Below are 15,521 nucleotides of genomic sequence, written 5' to 3' on the forward strand. Positions count from 1 at the left end.
TCTTGGCCTTCAAGTCTTTCAACTTCTGGTCTGCAAGTGATTTTTGCTGTGCTTCAGTAAGCACTACTCCTTCTGTTGCAGCAGGGACTCCAGTCTCCACCAAACTCCAGTACTCCTTTGAGCGAAGAAAATTTTCCATAAGCATGGACCAATGATCGTAATGGCCATCAAACTTAGGAATTGCAGGTTGAACGAAGTTATTTTCAGTTGCCATACTTTGAGTCTCTCTCTTCTCACTCTTTTCTCTTCTTAAGAAAAAGCTGTTTCTTTTCTCTCAAAATCAGGCCCTGTGATAGGGCTCTGATACCAGATTGTTGTAACCACTAAGCACAAATTACGTTACAGAAATATCTGAACAAACAATCTTATTATAATTTGAAATATGTTGTTGGCTTATATAAGCCTTACAATGAGATAAAATAGGAAACAAACAGCCCACGTTTTACTAGTCCTAATGACGTGGTAAATGGCTAAGGAAATAGTCAGACTCTACCTACATGTCCTAAATAATAGGATTTATTAACTTCCACTATAACTCCAACAGTTCATACATGTTTTTTTTATGTATTCGTGATTATTTTGTTGGAAAGATGAGAACGAGTTCTCTGTAGATACAAAATAAATATTGTAAAAACAATAAATAAACAAAGAAAATAAAGCAAAATAGAATAATATGAGAATTTTTAACTTGAAATCTTCTCATCTTAAGAAGTAAAACTTAGATAATCAAATTCAGAAAATTTTTCTAACTCTACGAGGATAACACCAAAATCTCATCCAATAAGGATGAAATATCATGTCTTTCTAACATGTAAGTATTCTCATCTCACACTAAGGAGAGATTTATATTATCTCATTTACTCTTTATGTTGTTCTTCTCCTTTGCTTACATTTCTCTTCCTCACAAGTTCCTTTCATACAGAGAATAAGAAGAAATTTTTTTCATAAAAAGATAATGGATAATTAATACTTATTACATTTTCAAGATACCTTGAAAATACTATCTTCAACTTTCTAAGTTGAACTTCATAATCTTCAAGAAGATATAATTTCAAGACTTTTGAATGACCATCATTGAATATACTCAATAAATCAATTACCAATATTTATTGGTCATGGTCTCCCATTAAATTAAGGGATCCCCAACAATTGTCCCCATTCCCAACTTAATTAAGGGGTATCAATAATTTAGTTTCCTTACAACAATGAGTGAACTTCTTATTTAACGAAATTTGCTTTGATCAACATGTCAGACCAATTCTCATGAGAAATAACTCATTCTCTCTTGTATACCAAACTCTAAGTAAAACTTAAAAAATTATCGGTGTCATTTTTTTTTATTTTGTTTTATTTTCTATTATTTACTTATTGTTTCACAAATATCTATTTTGTATCAAAGAAGAAAAATTAGTTCTGATTTTTTTTTAAAATAAAATAAAATATATATATATATATATATATATATATATATATATATATATTTAATCGATAGTTCAGCGATCACACAATAGCATTATCCATATTAATACCATTTAATCGTGTAGCTAATAGGAGTGAACTCATAAGATGTGATATATAATCAATCCTACATTTTGCACACCACAAAATCTGACTTAAGAAATCAATGAAAAAAAGGGGCTTATCTCCATTCTTTGGTGTATAGAAGATATGTGTATTAATTGGTTTGATCCATTCACAACCCTAACTATTTAGTGGGACCAAACTAACCAGCTGTTCACAACTGTATCTCATTTTCTATTCTTCTTTCTTTATTTTTTAATTAAGTACTCTTCATACATTGCATAAAAAAAATAAAAAATATAAAGTAGCAATAAAACAGTTATAAAATAATTACAACTGAAAAATTAAAATGTTTATATAAAATCAAATTTATTTAATAGATATTATTTGAAAAAAGAGACATTTCAATTAAGGTTGTGACATTTCAATGGTGGTGGGGCTCGCTTCTCCTCTTATCCCTTCCAAACTCTTGTTTCCATTCTCAGACGCTACGGAACGCAAGTATTAACTTAAAAAAAAGTGTTTATCTCTCATATTTGTTCTTATTTTTTCTATACAAAATAATATCAAATTATTTGACAGAGACACAGAAATTAAAGAGACTCTTCTGTAATGGATATAGGGATAAGTATTAAACGATGTGTGATTATTCTGGATAAACATCAAAATAATTATATTTTTTTATTCATATTATATATTTTTTCCTCTTTTTTTTTCTTATTTCTGTTTTCTCCCTCAAATTAAACACAACCCCAACAAAAAAAATATCATTTATTATAGAAAATACCTTTAACTGACGTTGATGAACACTATAATGAGTCACTCTAACTCTGACTAATTTATGACGTGGCCAATCCAAGATAAAACCAATATTTGATCATGAATATAATCACTTAATCTAAATCTTGTTGTTGTGTTTTTTTTATAAGCACAATATACGATATGGAGTTACTTCATGAATAAATACATGCATTTGAATTATTTTTTATAATTTATTTTAATTTTGATCTTTATATTTTTAGAAATTTAACTTTTGACTACCCATAGATCGTAATTTTTTTTTATTTCTATCGTCAAAAGTACCAATATTTGTGTCCTATATATATGTATACAGAGTACAATACCATCTAAAACAAATGTGTTTGGTTTGCATGAATTACAACCTATACACGTATTGGCATTATAGGCACGTATAAATCAATGCATTTTTTTCCCTATATGTATTTCTTTGAAGCATAAAATAAAATGCAAAATTTTAAAGTGCTAAATCATACTCAAAGCTTTTAAATAATGACATGTACCTAATTATTTAAAACTGTTTCAATGCATATCTGGAATAGTGTAACCCTTCTTCTCTTGTGATTGTTCTTGTCTGTGTCTCTTTATAACTATATAAAGCCCTAAGAATATGCCATTTCCCACAAACTCTTCATCTTTCTCCTTTCAATAAATCTTTTGCTCTGCCCTCCTACTTAGTCTCTCTTTCTCTTTGGTGACACCCTGTTTGGTTAGTTATTTTTAATATTCATCAATTTTTTTTGCTACTATAACCACCAGTTTCTTTCCTAAATAATCTTTCAAACTAATTAAATTATGTAAGTAGTTTTCAAAGTATTGAATTCATTAATTTAGCTTTTATGTCAATGTATTCTGCTAATATTTAATAACTTAATTTGAATTTTTTAATACTTTGAGAACTATTTAGTATGGTTTTCAGTATTTGAAAATTTGCTCAGTTTATTTATTTATTTTAGTGATAGTTACGAGAAAATAATACTTTTAAAACGGAATTGATGATTTATTACACTCTTAGTTTTATGATGTGGAATTCACAGTCACTGTTTTAATTATTTTAATGTTACGTCTTTATAACTAATTCTGCATGAAAGAGAAGTTTATTTTATAAAATAAGTAGAGAGGAGATAAAATATGTTGTTGACTCTGTTATATTTGAAAGCTATAGCAGATCAAACAAAAAAAAAAAAACTAAATTTTATCTGGACTTGAGTCAAAGTTTCAATAAAAAGCGTTTTTAGGGTTTTATTATGGGATTTTCTAAGTAAGATTCAAACCATCAAAAAGTTAAATTTAGACTTAAAAGTCTAAAATTTAAGTTTTATATTTCTTGAACTGTTGGGGTTTGTCACCTTTAAACAGTGTGATAGAGAAAGAGAGGAGAAAAATGTGTAGAACTTTATTGCATAAAAAATATTATTTTTTTACTTAGCTGATTTAAAAACCATTATCATAAATATGGTATAGTATACTTATGTTAAATAGTGTATATATATAGAAGATGCCATAGTGATATATTTTATTCTCATCTCAGGAAGCGAGAAAATGGGTTGGCATGGATGTCTCAAAAGTATGGTCTTGATGGTTGCTTTTATGGTGGCCATGGTGGTTGTTCAACATGTGAAGTGCGAGGAAGGTGGTGATCATGTTCATGACTCAGCACGCAAATTAGTTCAGAGTGGTGGCTTCGTTCGACGAAGTGGCACCAACTTTGTTCTGAACAACAAGCGTTTCTACTTCAACGGATTCAACGCTTACTGGTTAATGTTTATGGCATCTGATCCATCCACAAGGCCCAAGGTCGCTTCCATTTTGCAAGAAGCTTCCAGCCATGGCTTAACTGTTGCTAGAACTTGGGCTTTCAATGATGGAGCTTACAGAGCCCTTCAGGTTTCTCCTGGTTCCTACGACGAGAAAGTATTCCGGGTCAGTGTATATATATTAATTGAATCCATCTTCCATTAATCTTTTTAATGCAATCTCAGATGTGATTTTCTGCAGAACTAGTTCTCATTTTTTCTGCTAGAAATCTTAATGAAAGATTAAAGAAACTTTGTATTTCATCCTTCTAATCTTACTCTTAAACTAAGTTATGTGGGTTTTTGGATAACTAGTTCTGATTTTCCCATCATTTTCTTCCTACATAACATGGCAAGAAATTAATTATATATCCCATGGTGATGAAGTAGTGCATGCGTGTTGCGTAGGGTTTGGACTTTGTGATATCAGAAGCAGGAAAAAATGGGGTACGGTTGATACTGAGCTTGGTGAACAACTGGAAAGATTTTGGTGGGAAAAATCAGTATGTGGAATGGGTAAAGAAGGAGCATGGCGAGTACGTGAACAGTGAAGATGATTTCTTTACGCATCCTGTAGCCAAGCAACACTTCAAAAACCATATCAAGGTAACTATATCCAACCATGCATGCACCACTATAGCCACAACAACTATAGTAGTGGTGGGCCACCTAATTGTTTGCGTCTAGTTTCTCCCATTGCAAGCATAATTAGCTTTTCTATAAATGTAAACATCACCTCACTGTCAAACATTATTACCAAATGACACGTTTAATGCTTTTTCATCCAAAGACTAATCAATCTCAGAGATTAATTAGTTTTCAGCTTTTTTATGCATTTAAAAAATAATTATCACCCCACTTACCATCATAATGTTCATTAAGCAATTCAAATTTAGCTAATTAATACTTTGTGGTTTACAAAATATGCAGGCTGTGCTGACAAGAAAAAACGCAGTAAGTGGGGTGGCATATAAGGACGATCCTGCCATATTTGCATGGGAACTTATGAATGAACCCCGTTGCCAACAAGCCAACTCTGGAAAAGTTATTCAGGTCCTTTCTCAGTTGCTCTCATGCTAATAGTAGTTTAGATATTACCAAACATCATAGTATATGCATAATAACTGGCCACACACGTAACACACATATGTGATTCCTTTTGTTTGGCTTTCTTTCTTGACATTTATTTGACAGCATTGTTGTCATGTTATTCCTTTCCTTGAATTCAAGATTCCCAAATGAAATAGGCCACAGATTTTGGAAGGGCCAAACTCAATATTATCGCTGTGATGTGGACACTGATTAATTAATTGTCAGGAAATATAAAAATAATTAAACTTGGTCGTTAATTATGCAAATATAGATATAGATAATTATTCTATATGCAGATGAGAATATTAATATATGTATCTTGTGCATTTGCAGGAATGGGTGATTGAGATGGCTGCATACGTCAAATCCATCGATAGTAATCATTTGCTTGAAATAGGACTGGAAGGGTTCTATGGTGAAGGAAAAAAACAATTAAATCCTGGGTATCAACTTATTGGCACTGATTTCATTTCTAACAACCTAGTTCACCAAGTCGATTTTGCTACCATGCATCTCTACCCTGAACAATGGTACGCACGACATATAATAGTAATAATTATGTGCACATATATTTTCACTGATAAAATGATATTAAGAAGAAAAGTAATAAATGCAGGCTGCCAGGTTCAAATGAAGCTGCTCAGGTTGCATTTGTTGACAAGTGGCTACAGACACACATTGAGGATGCGAAAAATGTTCTGGGGAAACCTGTTGTTGTTGGTGAGTTTGGGAAGTCTTGTAGGTCATACAGTGTGGCTGAAAGGGACAGTTACTTGAGCAAAATGTATAATGCCATATACAGTAGTGCTAGCAGTGGGGGACCCTGTGCTGGAGGGCTTTTTTGGCAGCTCATGGCTCAAGGAATGGATAATTTCTATGATGGTTATGAAGTTGTCTTCCAGACAAGTCCTTCAACTACCAGAATTATTGATCAACAATCCCACAAAATGTCAAGTATTGCTTAGTACACAACCATTAAATTCCACTACTACCTCACATCTATATGTTACAACACATATATTCCTCTTACTGTGTTCCTAGGAAAATACCATGTGGTGTGAACAAATTAAGCGAGTGAAAGAGTTACATATATGGTCCAATGATATATCAGGGACAAGTTTGTAGGCACTTGTTCCTTATTATATACGAAAAATAAATGTTCATATCTTAGTGATTGTTCGTACAGCACTCATACTTTTGAATCACGTTACACTGTAGTTCCTTCATGTTTGCACAATAACGTAAGTGCTTTTCTATTTTCAATATTTCTGTGGTGGATATGTATATCTTTATTGACATGTCTCATCAATTCATTTTTAATTGACATGTCTTACTGCATGGGAATACAAATTAGTTTTCTTAAAATAAATGCTAATCAATTCTATCAAAATTGAAAACTCAAACGGACCCTTTATATTAATGAATGAGGTAGCTAAACTGAGTTTTGTGACTAATTAATTCAATACATGATTTGGCAAAAAAAACAAAATAAAGCGGTTGCGTGATGATAGAGAACACTGCATTATTATTATTACTAGCACAAATATGCAAAGGGGGAATAATTATGGGCTGGAAATAAACGGGAGATGGAGCGTGAATCCAGAAGAAATTATTGACTGTGTCTGATGTTATTTACTGAAAAGTTTTCTGGAGGAAGATGATGCTGTTAAGGACTGTGATGGCTCCAAAAGAATGGATTAAACCTTCATTCTATAAAAGGTGTTGGAGTATTTATTATAAAGGATGATGGTGTTGAATTTAGCATGATTTTTATGTAAAAGAGAATAATGGTGAAAGGGACAGAAAAATGCATCCTTTGTGTTACTGATTTTAATGGTAGATTACAAGTTAATTGAAAGTTTCTAATACTAATGAAAAATGTGTTTTTGTGGTAACGGAAGAAAGTGGATAAGAGCATATGTACAGTGTGCTTTCGGTTAATGGAAGTCTTCAAAATTTAAGCCGGAGAAAAGCATATGGCTACAACATGATCCGTTAAAAAGCTTTTCAGTTTTTCACAAGTTGATTGAAAAAGAAAAGGAGAGTGAAAATTGAGATAACATCATTCTCTGTTTTGTGATGCTACTGTACAAAATAATAAAGCAATTAAATTTAGAAATGTTTGTTGTTTTGTATTAGTATTGGGCTTCAAGGTTAACAATAGTAGAAGTCAGTTCATAAAGGATTAATACTGATGCATGCAGCTTCTAGGTTGATTGTTTGAATTGCAAGATTGCAGGGTACCATAGTGATTTACTGATGTTAATCTATCTATAAAGCTTCAAAAAAGAAAAATTGTAGCTAATAGAAAAAAAGGTAGAAAAGGGTCTTTATATGTGGGAAAGTTGGGGGGAGATTTGCTAAAATAAGAATAAAGAGGTTTATGGAGAAAAGGGAGGTGGCGTGTTATTTAAGAGTAAAGAATCAAATTGTGTTTACTGGAAGATACTAGTATGAAAGCATTGGAACGTTTGTAGTGGACAAGCAAGATATTTTAGGAAGTTGTTAGCATGGTTGAAAGAGATTATGAAGCTTGGTAGAGCAGAGTGGTGGCAAGGAAGATTTTCAAAAAGGTGGAAATTGGTAAAAATACGCATTTTTGTCATCTCTTTATAAGATTTGGACCATAGTGCTATCTACTTGAACAATTGTCTATAATTCCTTCCTCGTTCTATTTTTTTCATTTTTTTGAACTTACTTTCTGGTACACGATCGAGAATTAATCTACAAAAAGATTTTTTTTATGATCAAGTAAGTACTCTATATAAGAAAGAATGATAAATTGATAAAAACGTATCTTACTCTTATGTAACAATACTTATTTACAGTATTAATAGTGGACTATTTTGTTTGTAAACCGTATTTGATACGTATTTTTAATAAACTATTACCTAATTTATCGCATATCATTTTATTTCGATTATTGATACCGAATGATGTGTATCTCACTCGACTCCACTCTTTTAAAATATTGTTATTTTCACAATCCTAAAATGAAAGTCACCAATTTACATGTAAACTGTACTGTAACACAAATTAATTAATTTTAAAATTGTTTCATTTGAGCCTTTCTTTCTTTGTCTCCAATTATAAAGGTTATCAGCATATAAAGAGTCTTTCTTTTAAAATAAAAGTAATATTCAATCTTGCAAATAATCTCAACTAATCTTTAACCTTTTTCGGCTTATATCAGCCATACAAATAAAGGTATCAAAAGAATTTGATTGCTGCACAATTTTGTTGGCTGTTGTGTTGAATGAGCCAAGAAAAATGTTGAGTGAAGTGAAATGAATGAGTAGTTTGTTTGATTCCCATGATTGAAGATGAAGATTCAAAAATTGATGCTTGAGCTAGCCCTTATTTCCAGGACTGTAGAATTTATTCTGAGTGAAAAATTGAAGTGATGGTGAAATTTGCGAGGAGCTGGGAGTGAGAATGGTGATTAAATGATTGTAGCATTGGGTATTTCAGAGTCTTTTAACACCACAACGATTCCTGATCGAATATAAAACCCCTCTGATCCTCTGTCTGCTTCCTGCACATTCTGCATCCCAACTACAATTGTCACTTAATATTCTAATCAAAATAATAATATCCTTTAGCTACATCGCTCTAATAGTAACTTGATTTATCCTTTCTTTAAAAACATATATTTTGAAATAAGACGTTTAAATGAGACAAAGATTTATTCTTCAATAATTTATAGGTAAACTAGATTAATATTTTAAATATAAATATATAATTAATATTTATAGTATTAATAAAAACGTATCTATGTTTACATAAATAGATGACTTATTAAACCTAATATTTTTTTTAAAATAACCTAAAACCTGACTTATTCTCACCCTTTAGAAGATAAAGTTAATTTTTTAACACTTTTATTATCAAATTTATAATTTTATCATTTTTTACTTTATCCTTCAATAACCCTAATCAACGAACAAATTGCTAGTGAATTGTGAATTGCACAAACAGAAAAAAAAAATGCATTTAGAAAGATAGTTCAGATTAAAATAAATTAAAGTGTAACACGTATTAATTTATCAAGAAAGAGAATGTGGTTTTTTGAAATAGATAATTTAACCATTCATAAAAAAGGGTGTTTCTTTTTATCGATAATCCCTCTCTTTTATGATGATTTACATAGTACTAAATACAAGTTCTGCTACCAACAAAGTATATTAATCATTATTTTTTTAGAAAAGAATACTCTTAGTAATTTTTTTAGAACTATTCTTAATGATTCGTTAAACTATTGTATATTAGTTGCAACAAACATCTCATTCACCAATTGAAGAAATCATTTGCCCCCAATAAAACATCAAGAATGAAAATAAATAATTTCCAAAAGTAGAGAACTTTGACAACTAAGTTATTACTTACGTCTTTGTTTGCAATAATTACACTGTTTCCAATTCTTGCGTTTTTGTCAATTATACAATTCCTGCATATAAGATTTGTACAAGAGTTATACAGATGTAACAAGGATAAAACAAGAGAGATGGAAACAGTTGTAAAACTCCACATAGATATATCATATAAATCTTCTTACTACATTTCTACTGTAGAACAATGATTGTGGTAGCAATTAGGTTGAGGTCAAGTTAAACTTGTTTCAGAACTTGGACTTCTCCAAATCGATTCCAACATAAAGGGAGAAAGTAAATTGGTTGTTATTGTTCAAAGTTTTCATCATTTTGTTTATGTGCAAGCACGTGTATTGAAGGCATGTCAATGTAATGATTAGTACAAGTCAAGAGCATGCAAATTCTTTCATGTAGTATGCTGTATAATGTGAAAATACTTCAGAGCATTTTCAGGATTCTTACACAATTTTTGTATTTTTCCCAATGCCTATTGGAACATTTCCTGCTGCTAAAAGAGAAGCAATTTCAGCTTCTGTTTGGTAATAATCAGCACCCATAATCATGGTATCCTGAAAAGTGTTTGTAAGTGTGATTCATATGGTTTCATGTCAGGCTAAGAGAAATTGAACAGGAAATAGTGATTCATTCCCATATTTTTGATAAAAAATAAAGGCAGTGAAATATGATGAGAACTTGGGAAAGATAAAGCCTTGCTCCTGATAAAGAATATGTTACAATGATCTTCATCCAAAAGAAAAGGAAGGTTACCTTTATCTGCACTCCAGAATCAAGCCGTGATCGAATTCCCACAATGGAATGTTCAACTGTGCACTCTTTCAAAAAGCAACCATCTGAAATCAAAGAGTTAATTACCTACAATTGAAGTTATTGCACAATCTCATTAGTTTTTGTCAGAATCACGTAATTCAAGTATATGGACTGAATTTAATAGTTTTACCTCACACTTCTCCATTTTAGTTGGTGGTAGGAACCGAGGACAAGTAAAAATAGGCTTGGACTGGTCATAAAACTGAAACTTGGGCGGCTTCAACATGGAAGAACAATAAATTGCAGCTTGTGTAAACTCAGTGGATTTGGTTTTCTGATTGAGACCTATAACTTAAATACTAACAAACCTACCTGGTCCATAAGAGCCAAATTCGCATCAAAGAAAGATTTTATAGTCCCAATATCTTCCCAATAACCATTGAAAAGACAAGCCTGTGATAAAATCCATGGGCCATCCTTGATTATTATGCATTCATCAAAAACTAGATTGATAGAATATTTGGCAAAATTCTTCAGCTAAAACAATTTTTATAACTTTAGTAGTTTTTACATTGAGCAACTACCTGGACATTAAAATCTCTTGCAGCCAAGGGAATGACCTCAGATCCAAAATCATTTGCATTAGGATAACAGCCCCTGCTAATTTGTCATAAAGAAAGAATGAAAACCATAATAATAGATTATTCATAGTAAGTTTTTCTTGCATAGAGTCTAATGTAATTGTTGGATCAGGTAAAATCTAGGTAACTGGGTAGTGGAAGTAAAATAATTTAGCAGCTAATTTAAGGAGGGAAAGGTTGGACTGCCTCTTCGACTTGGTTATTACCTCTGGACTTTGGAACATCCGATTTTCTCTTATCTTATTTACAATCTCTATATGTTCAATGCCATAATATGACAAAATCAGGTTGTTGAAGCTTGTATTCACTTTGGACACAGAATCTCTCATGTTACAAGGGTTTTTCACCCCGTATCAGATGCCAGATAAAACAGATTTATTGAACTTCATATATATGATCAACATCAAAGCATTTTTTGCATATCTGTGTTCTAATGCAAAATGGGCACATAACCTCCAATAATTATTGCACGAGGGAAGCAACGCAGTTACTTCAATACCTTCATAGAATCTCCTAACCGTACAAAACTGATAGTTCTACTAAAAATTCTGTAAGCTTTTTTTTTCCTCTATCAGATGCCAGATAAAACAGATTTATTGAACTTCATATATATGGTCAACATCAGAGCATTTTCTTTATATTTGTGTTCTAATGCAAAATAGAGCATATCACCTCCAATAATTATTGCACAATGGAAGGAACACAATTACTTCACTACCTTCATAGAATCACCTCCCCGTACAAAACTGATAGTTCTACTAAAAATGGGGTAACAAGAACCAACAGGGAAATTTTATTACCTGAGAACTTTTAGCAGAACATCTATTTTAAACACATATATACCCATTGATGCGATGTACGGAAATTTCCTTGCTTCTTGAGCTGATAGTCCGAAAATACTCGTATCTACATGCTATGAAAACAAGTACTTTAATCAGAGACAGGTGATATTGACAACTGCAGTAGATTATTACTCAATCTTTTAAGAGGAGATTGGAAAAGTAACAACCATAGATCTTAACAATTCGCCCTTGGGTTTTTCTAAGAACTGACATATCCGTCCTCTTTCATCAACCTTCACTAATCCAAAATCAGAGGCCCGACTACCAAAGGAAAAGAAGAAAATATAAATATTTCAGAAACCAATATTGTACAATGGAATAGAGCAAGCTTTACATAGAATACCTGCCATCCACTGGGAGACAAGATACTGATATATCAGCACAAGAATTAATGTGCTTCTGCAAGTGTTGAGATCAGTTGTCATGCGAAATATCCACAGAAAGTGAATTAGGAAAAAACATCAAATTAACAGCTAATACCAACCTGCACAATGTCCATGTAATCCATTCGATAGAGCTGATCACCACACAATATCAGAATGTTCTCTATATTTTTATGATCAGCGTCCTATTCAAGTACCACAGACTCAATAAGTTTTTGTAAATGTAAGATAGGCATAATCCTTAAACACTTGCATTTGTGGTAATCCTACGTCTGTGAACAAACGGCCTATTCTGCAAAATCTACAATTTTATGAACAGGAAAAAGATTTATACAATACCTCAAACAACCAAAGGAATTGTCTTACAGCATCAGCTGTACCCTGAAACCAGTTTTTTCCTGATTCACCAGGTGTTTGAGTTGCAGCCAATACCTATATCATAACAAACTTCTAGTAAAGAAAATGGTTCATGGGCAGTGTAATAAGATTTTACGTTGTCATTTGACAAATTGCCATGAATAGTAAATTGACTTTTACACAACCTACCTTACAATCATGACTACTATAATTTCAGATATATTGACAATGTAAGAGTACATAGAAATTAACTTCTTTGTAGATTTTGTATACCATGTCAATAAGTGTCTAGCCTGAGACATAACTAAAAAGGAAGGTAAAGCATAGTAATACCAATAGTAAATTAATAATACAAGACTGAGTACCTCAACGAAACCACCTCCAAAGTTTATGCAACCTCCCAAATTATATGTTCGAGCAATATGTCGGTTGAGGGACTGAGAGTTAAATTGTGTGAGGACGTAAATTTTGTTAATTCCACTGTTAATGCAATTACTCATCGGTATGTCCACCAATCTATAGCATCCTCCAAATGGTACCTGAGCATCACATGAAATGAAGAACACACACAGATGAATGAATTTAAGCCTAGGCCAGGAATAAAATAAAGAAAAATCAACACAGAGTAGTGAAATTAATCACTTACTGCAGGTTTAGCCCTTCTTTGAGTAAGGGGGAATAGACGAGTTCCAGCTCCTCCGCCTAATATGATCGATGCAACAGTCTTGGGGTTGGCTTCTCTTCCTGTAAGTATTGGTGATTGAAGGGCCTGAAATGCAATATTATCTACGTAAATTAATGTACACTTTCTCGTATGCTGGTTAAAACAAATAAAGAAAATTACACTCACAGGTTTTGACAAAATTCCCTCACTACCGTTCTCTGTTTTTATTTTCACGTTAGCACATGCCTCTTGATTTCTTGTGTAGTTATATAGATCAAGGGAGGTCAAAGTGATGTAAAAAAAAGAAGGGGTATTTAAATTCTACTAAATTTTAAGAGACGTGAGTGTAATTTGTCCAAAAGTGTATAATTTAATTATGGTTGTTCTCCATCACTAAGAAAAATACTTTTTTGTACTAAAGAAACCAGGTGAAAACCAAGAATAATCAGTGATCAAGTTCAAAGTCAAGATCAGGATAAACAAGTCCAAGGATTTTAATGGAGCAGAATGGTTCATGGAAACATTAAGTATATCATAAAATTAACACAAACGAAGAGACTGCTCACTAAGAAAAATGAAAGTTAACTTACCATAAAATCATTTGCAACATCTGCAAGAGTGGACATAGCCAAAAATCTTCTGGTTGTTTTTCTGCGTGTAACAACACTAAAGAATTTTCCTGAAGGAAAACCAGATACTACATTCTTTGATTGAAGCAAGTTCACTCTGCTACAAGAGAATGAGGAAGACAAATTCTTGTCATGGTGGAAGGCTGGTTTCTTTGTACCCAGGGGCATGGACAGTCCTTGTAGCTCACTTGCCACCATCATTTCTAAATTCAGTAAATTGCTAAACACTAAAACAACCGTCTTGTTTGATTCTTCCCACAAGCGATTGATTCAAAATCAGATAATTATTTAAAGCCGAAGTTTAATAGCACCAAGAATTAATTCAGCTAGATTACCTAAAGTCTAAAATATAGAGAATTGTTTTTTGAATAAATGTGTATAAATGGAAATAGAAATGTACGAAAACATAAGAGAACTTTTTCCCCCCAGTACCTAATAATCTATTAACGGGAAGGAGTATAAATGGAAATAGAGATGTGACAAGACCCTTCTGTTTAAGCAATGTACAAGAGAAGAGGAAAAGGGGGGGAATTAAAGCAGCAGCATATATGTCCTGTTTGGGTATCATGTTGTTTGATGAAATATCTAAAAGAATTAAAGCAAGATGGGTTTTCCTCGAGGTAGAGCAAGGAATGGCTTATTAGTTAACAGCTTCAAACCAACATGTAAACCGACCAACCTTTTTTTTTCTTTTTCATTTGGATCAGAAAATCTCTTGCACAACACAAACCGAGCTATAAGTTTCTAAAGATTCTCAAGCAGGCTTATACCACACTAAAAGCTAAAATCGCATCCTTATTCCCAAATGCACGCTGGTTTTGTCAGATCATGTACGCTGTTTCCCTCCTCTTTTGAGGTTTAGGTCTAATAAATCTTACCGTTAATTAAGGTGGATGCTTTTGGAATCTACCAAACAGCAATTTACGGCTCTCTTTTATAATCATCGTCGTAGTATTATATTAATAACGTGTTCTCTGCCAAGAATCCTATTTCTCACTAGCTTGATAAAGGTTACAACAAGGCGCATTGCACTGATGAAAACAGGTTATTAAGACAAAAATAAAAATAACAAAATATAATGTCCATGCTGCGTCTTTCTAATTGGCTCGCGAAGCAAAGCGAGCTGCCAGAGATCAGAAGCATAGAAAAATTGAGCCAAAAGACCCATGTGCAAATACTTGCTTTCATAATTCGGTCTACAAAAGAGTAAACATGGTTAGCAGGACATTACGTAATACGTGATCTAAAAAATACTACTATATTGCATGTCAATTCTCTGATATATGCTTTGTTATGAAAATATACTTTTACATTCATCGCATATTTTTTTAATATCTTCTTTTGTTTTCAAAGAAAACTTTTCCAAAAACAAGAAAAATCACAAAATGACGCTCATCTTTTTCAGAGAAGAGACTTCTTTTCCTTTCTTGGAAGCAAAAACGACGATTATCTTATTTTGTAACCTAACATTTCCACCTACCCTCGACCATGGCAACGAAATTCTGCCTTCTCCATTCTACAAGTATAAATGGTTGTGTCTGAGTGAATTAGCAGGGCGCATGATGAGAGAGAATGTGGTAAGGATCAAGCCGTTAGATGTTACATATACTTTAAGACTATTCCACCATGAGATTGAAGTTACCCTCACTAGAATTTCTAC

The 15,521-nt window shown here is 32.3% G+C and overlaps 2 protein-coding genes across 7 annotated transcripts; one reads left to right on the top strand and one right to left on the bottom strand.

Annotated features, from left to right (window-relative positions):
* The first annotated feature begins 2,842 nt into the window (after positions 1-2,842).
* On the top strand, positions 2,843-6,377 carry LOC137814858 (mannan endo-1,4-beta-mannosidase 4). The gene is made up of 6 exons (XM_068617782.2): positions 2,843-3,028; positions 3,851-4,242; positions 4,524-4,721; positions 5,046-5,168; positions 5,541-5,737; positions 5,824-6,377. The coding sequence occupies exons 2-6, from the start codon at positions 3,862-3,864 to the stop codon at positions 6,170-6,172; spliced, it is 1,248 nt and encodes a 415-aa protein (XP_068473883.1). The 5' UTR covers positions 2,843-3,028; positions 3,851-3,861; the 3' UTR covers positions 6,173-6,377.
* Positions 6,378-8,172: 1,795 nt separating this feature from the next.
* LOC137814857 (glucose-1-phosphate adenylyltransferase large subunit 1) lies at positions 8,173-14,776 on the bottom strand. 6 transcript variants are annotated; one of them, XM_068617780.2, is made up of 15 exons: positions 13,823-14,776; positions 13,215-13,337; positions 12,934-13,107; positions 12,551-12,643; positions 12,313-12,396; positions 12,172-12,227; positions 11,996-12,089; positions 11,787-11,899; positions 10,930-11,002; positions 10,718-10,798; positions 10,536-10,622; positions 10,346-10,450; positions 10,040-10,146; positions 9,594-9,654; positions 8,173-8,751 (listed from the first exon to the last, which is right to left on the bottom strand). In XM_068617780.2, exons 1-15 carry the CDS (start codon positions 14,060-14,062, stop codon positions 8,650-8,652), a joined length of 1,593 nt encoding a protein of 530 aa, XP_068473881.1. In that variant the 5' UTR covers positions 14,063-14,776; the 3' UTR covers positions 8,173-8,649. The 6 variants fall into 6 exon arrangements, 3 of the variants coding, with proteins under 3 accessions (XP_068473881.1, XP_068473880.1, XP_090149723.1); XM_068617779.2 differs by having other exon boundaries at positions 8,250-8,751; positions 10,930-11,005; positions 13,823-14,364; XR_016514639.1 differs by having other exon boundaries at positions 8,327-8,751; positions 10,346-10,428; positions 10,930-11,005; positions 13,823-14,364.
* Between the last annotated feature and the right edge of the window lie 745 nt (positions 14,777-15,521).

The sequence above is a fragment of the Phaseolus vulgaris genome, chromosome 1 (genome assembly GCF_051622355.1).
Source record: "Phaseolus vulgaris cultivar YP4 chromosome 1, ASM5162235v1, whole genome shotgun sequence".
Classification (NCBI taxonomy): Eukaryota; Viridiplantae; Streptophyta; class Magnoliopsida; order Fabales; family Fabaceae; genus Phaseolus; species Phaseolus vulgaris.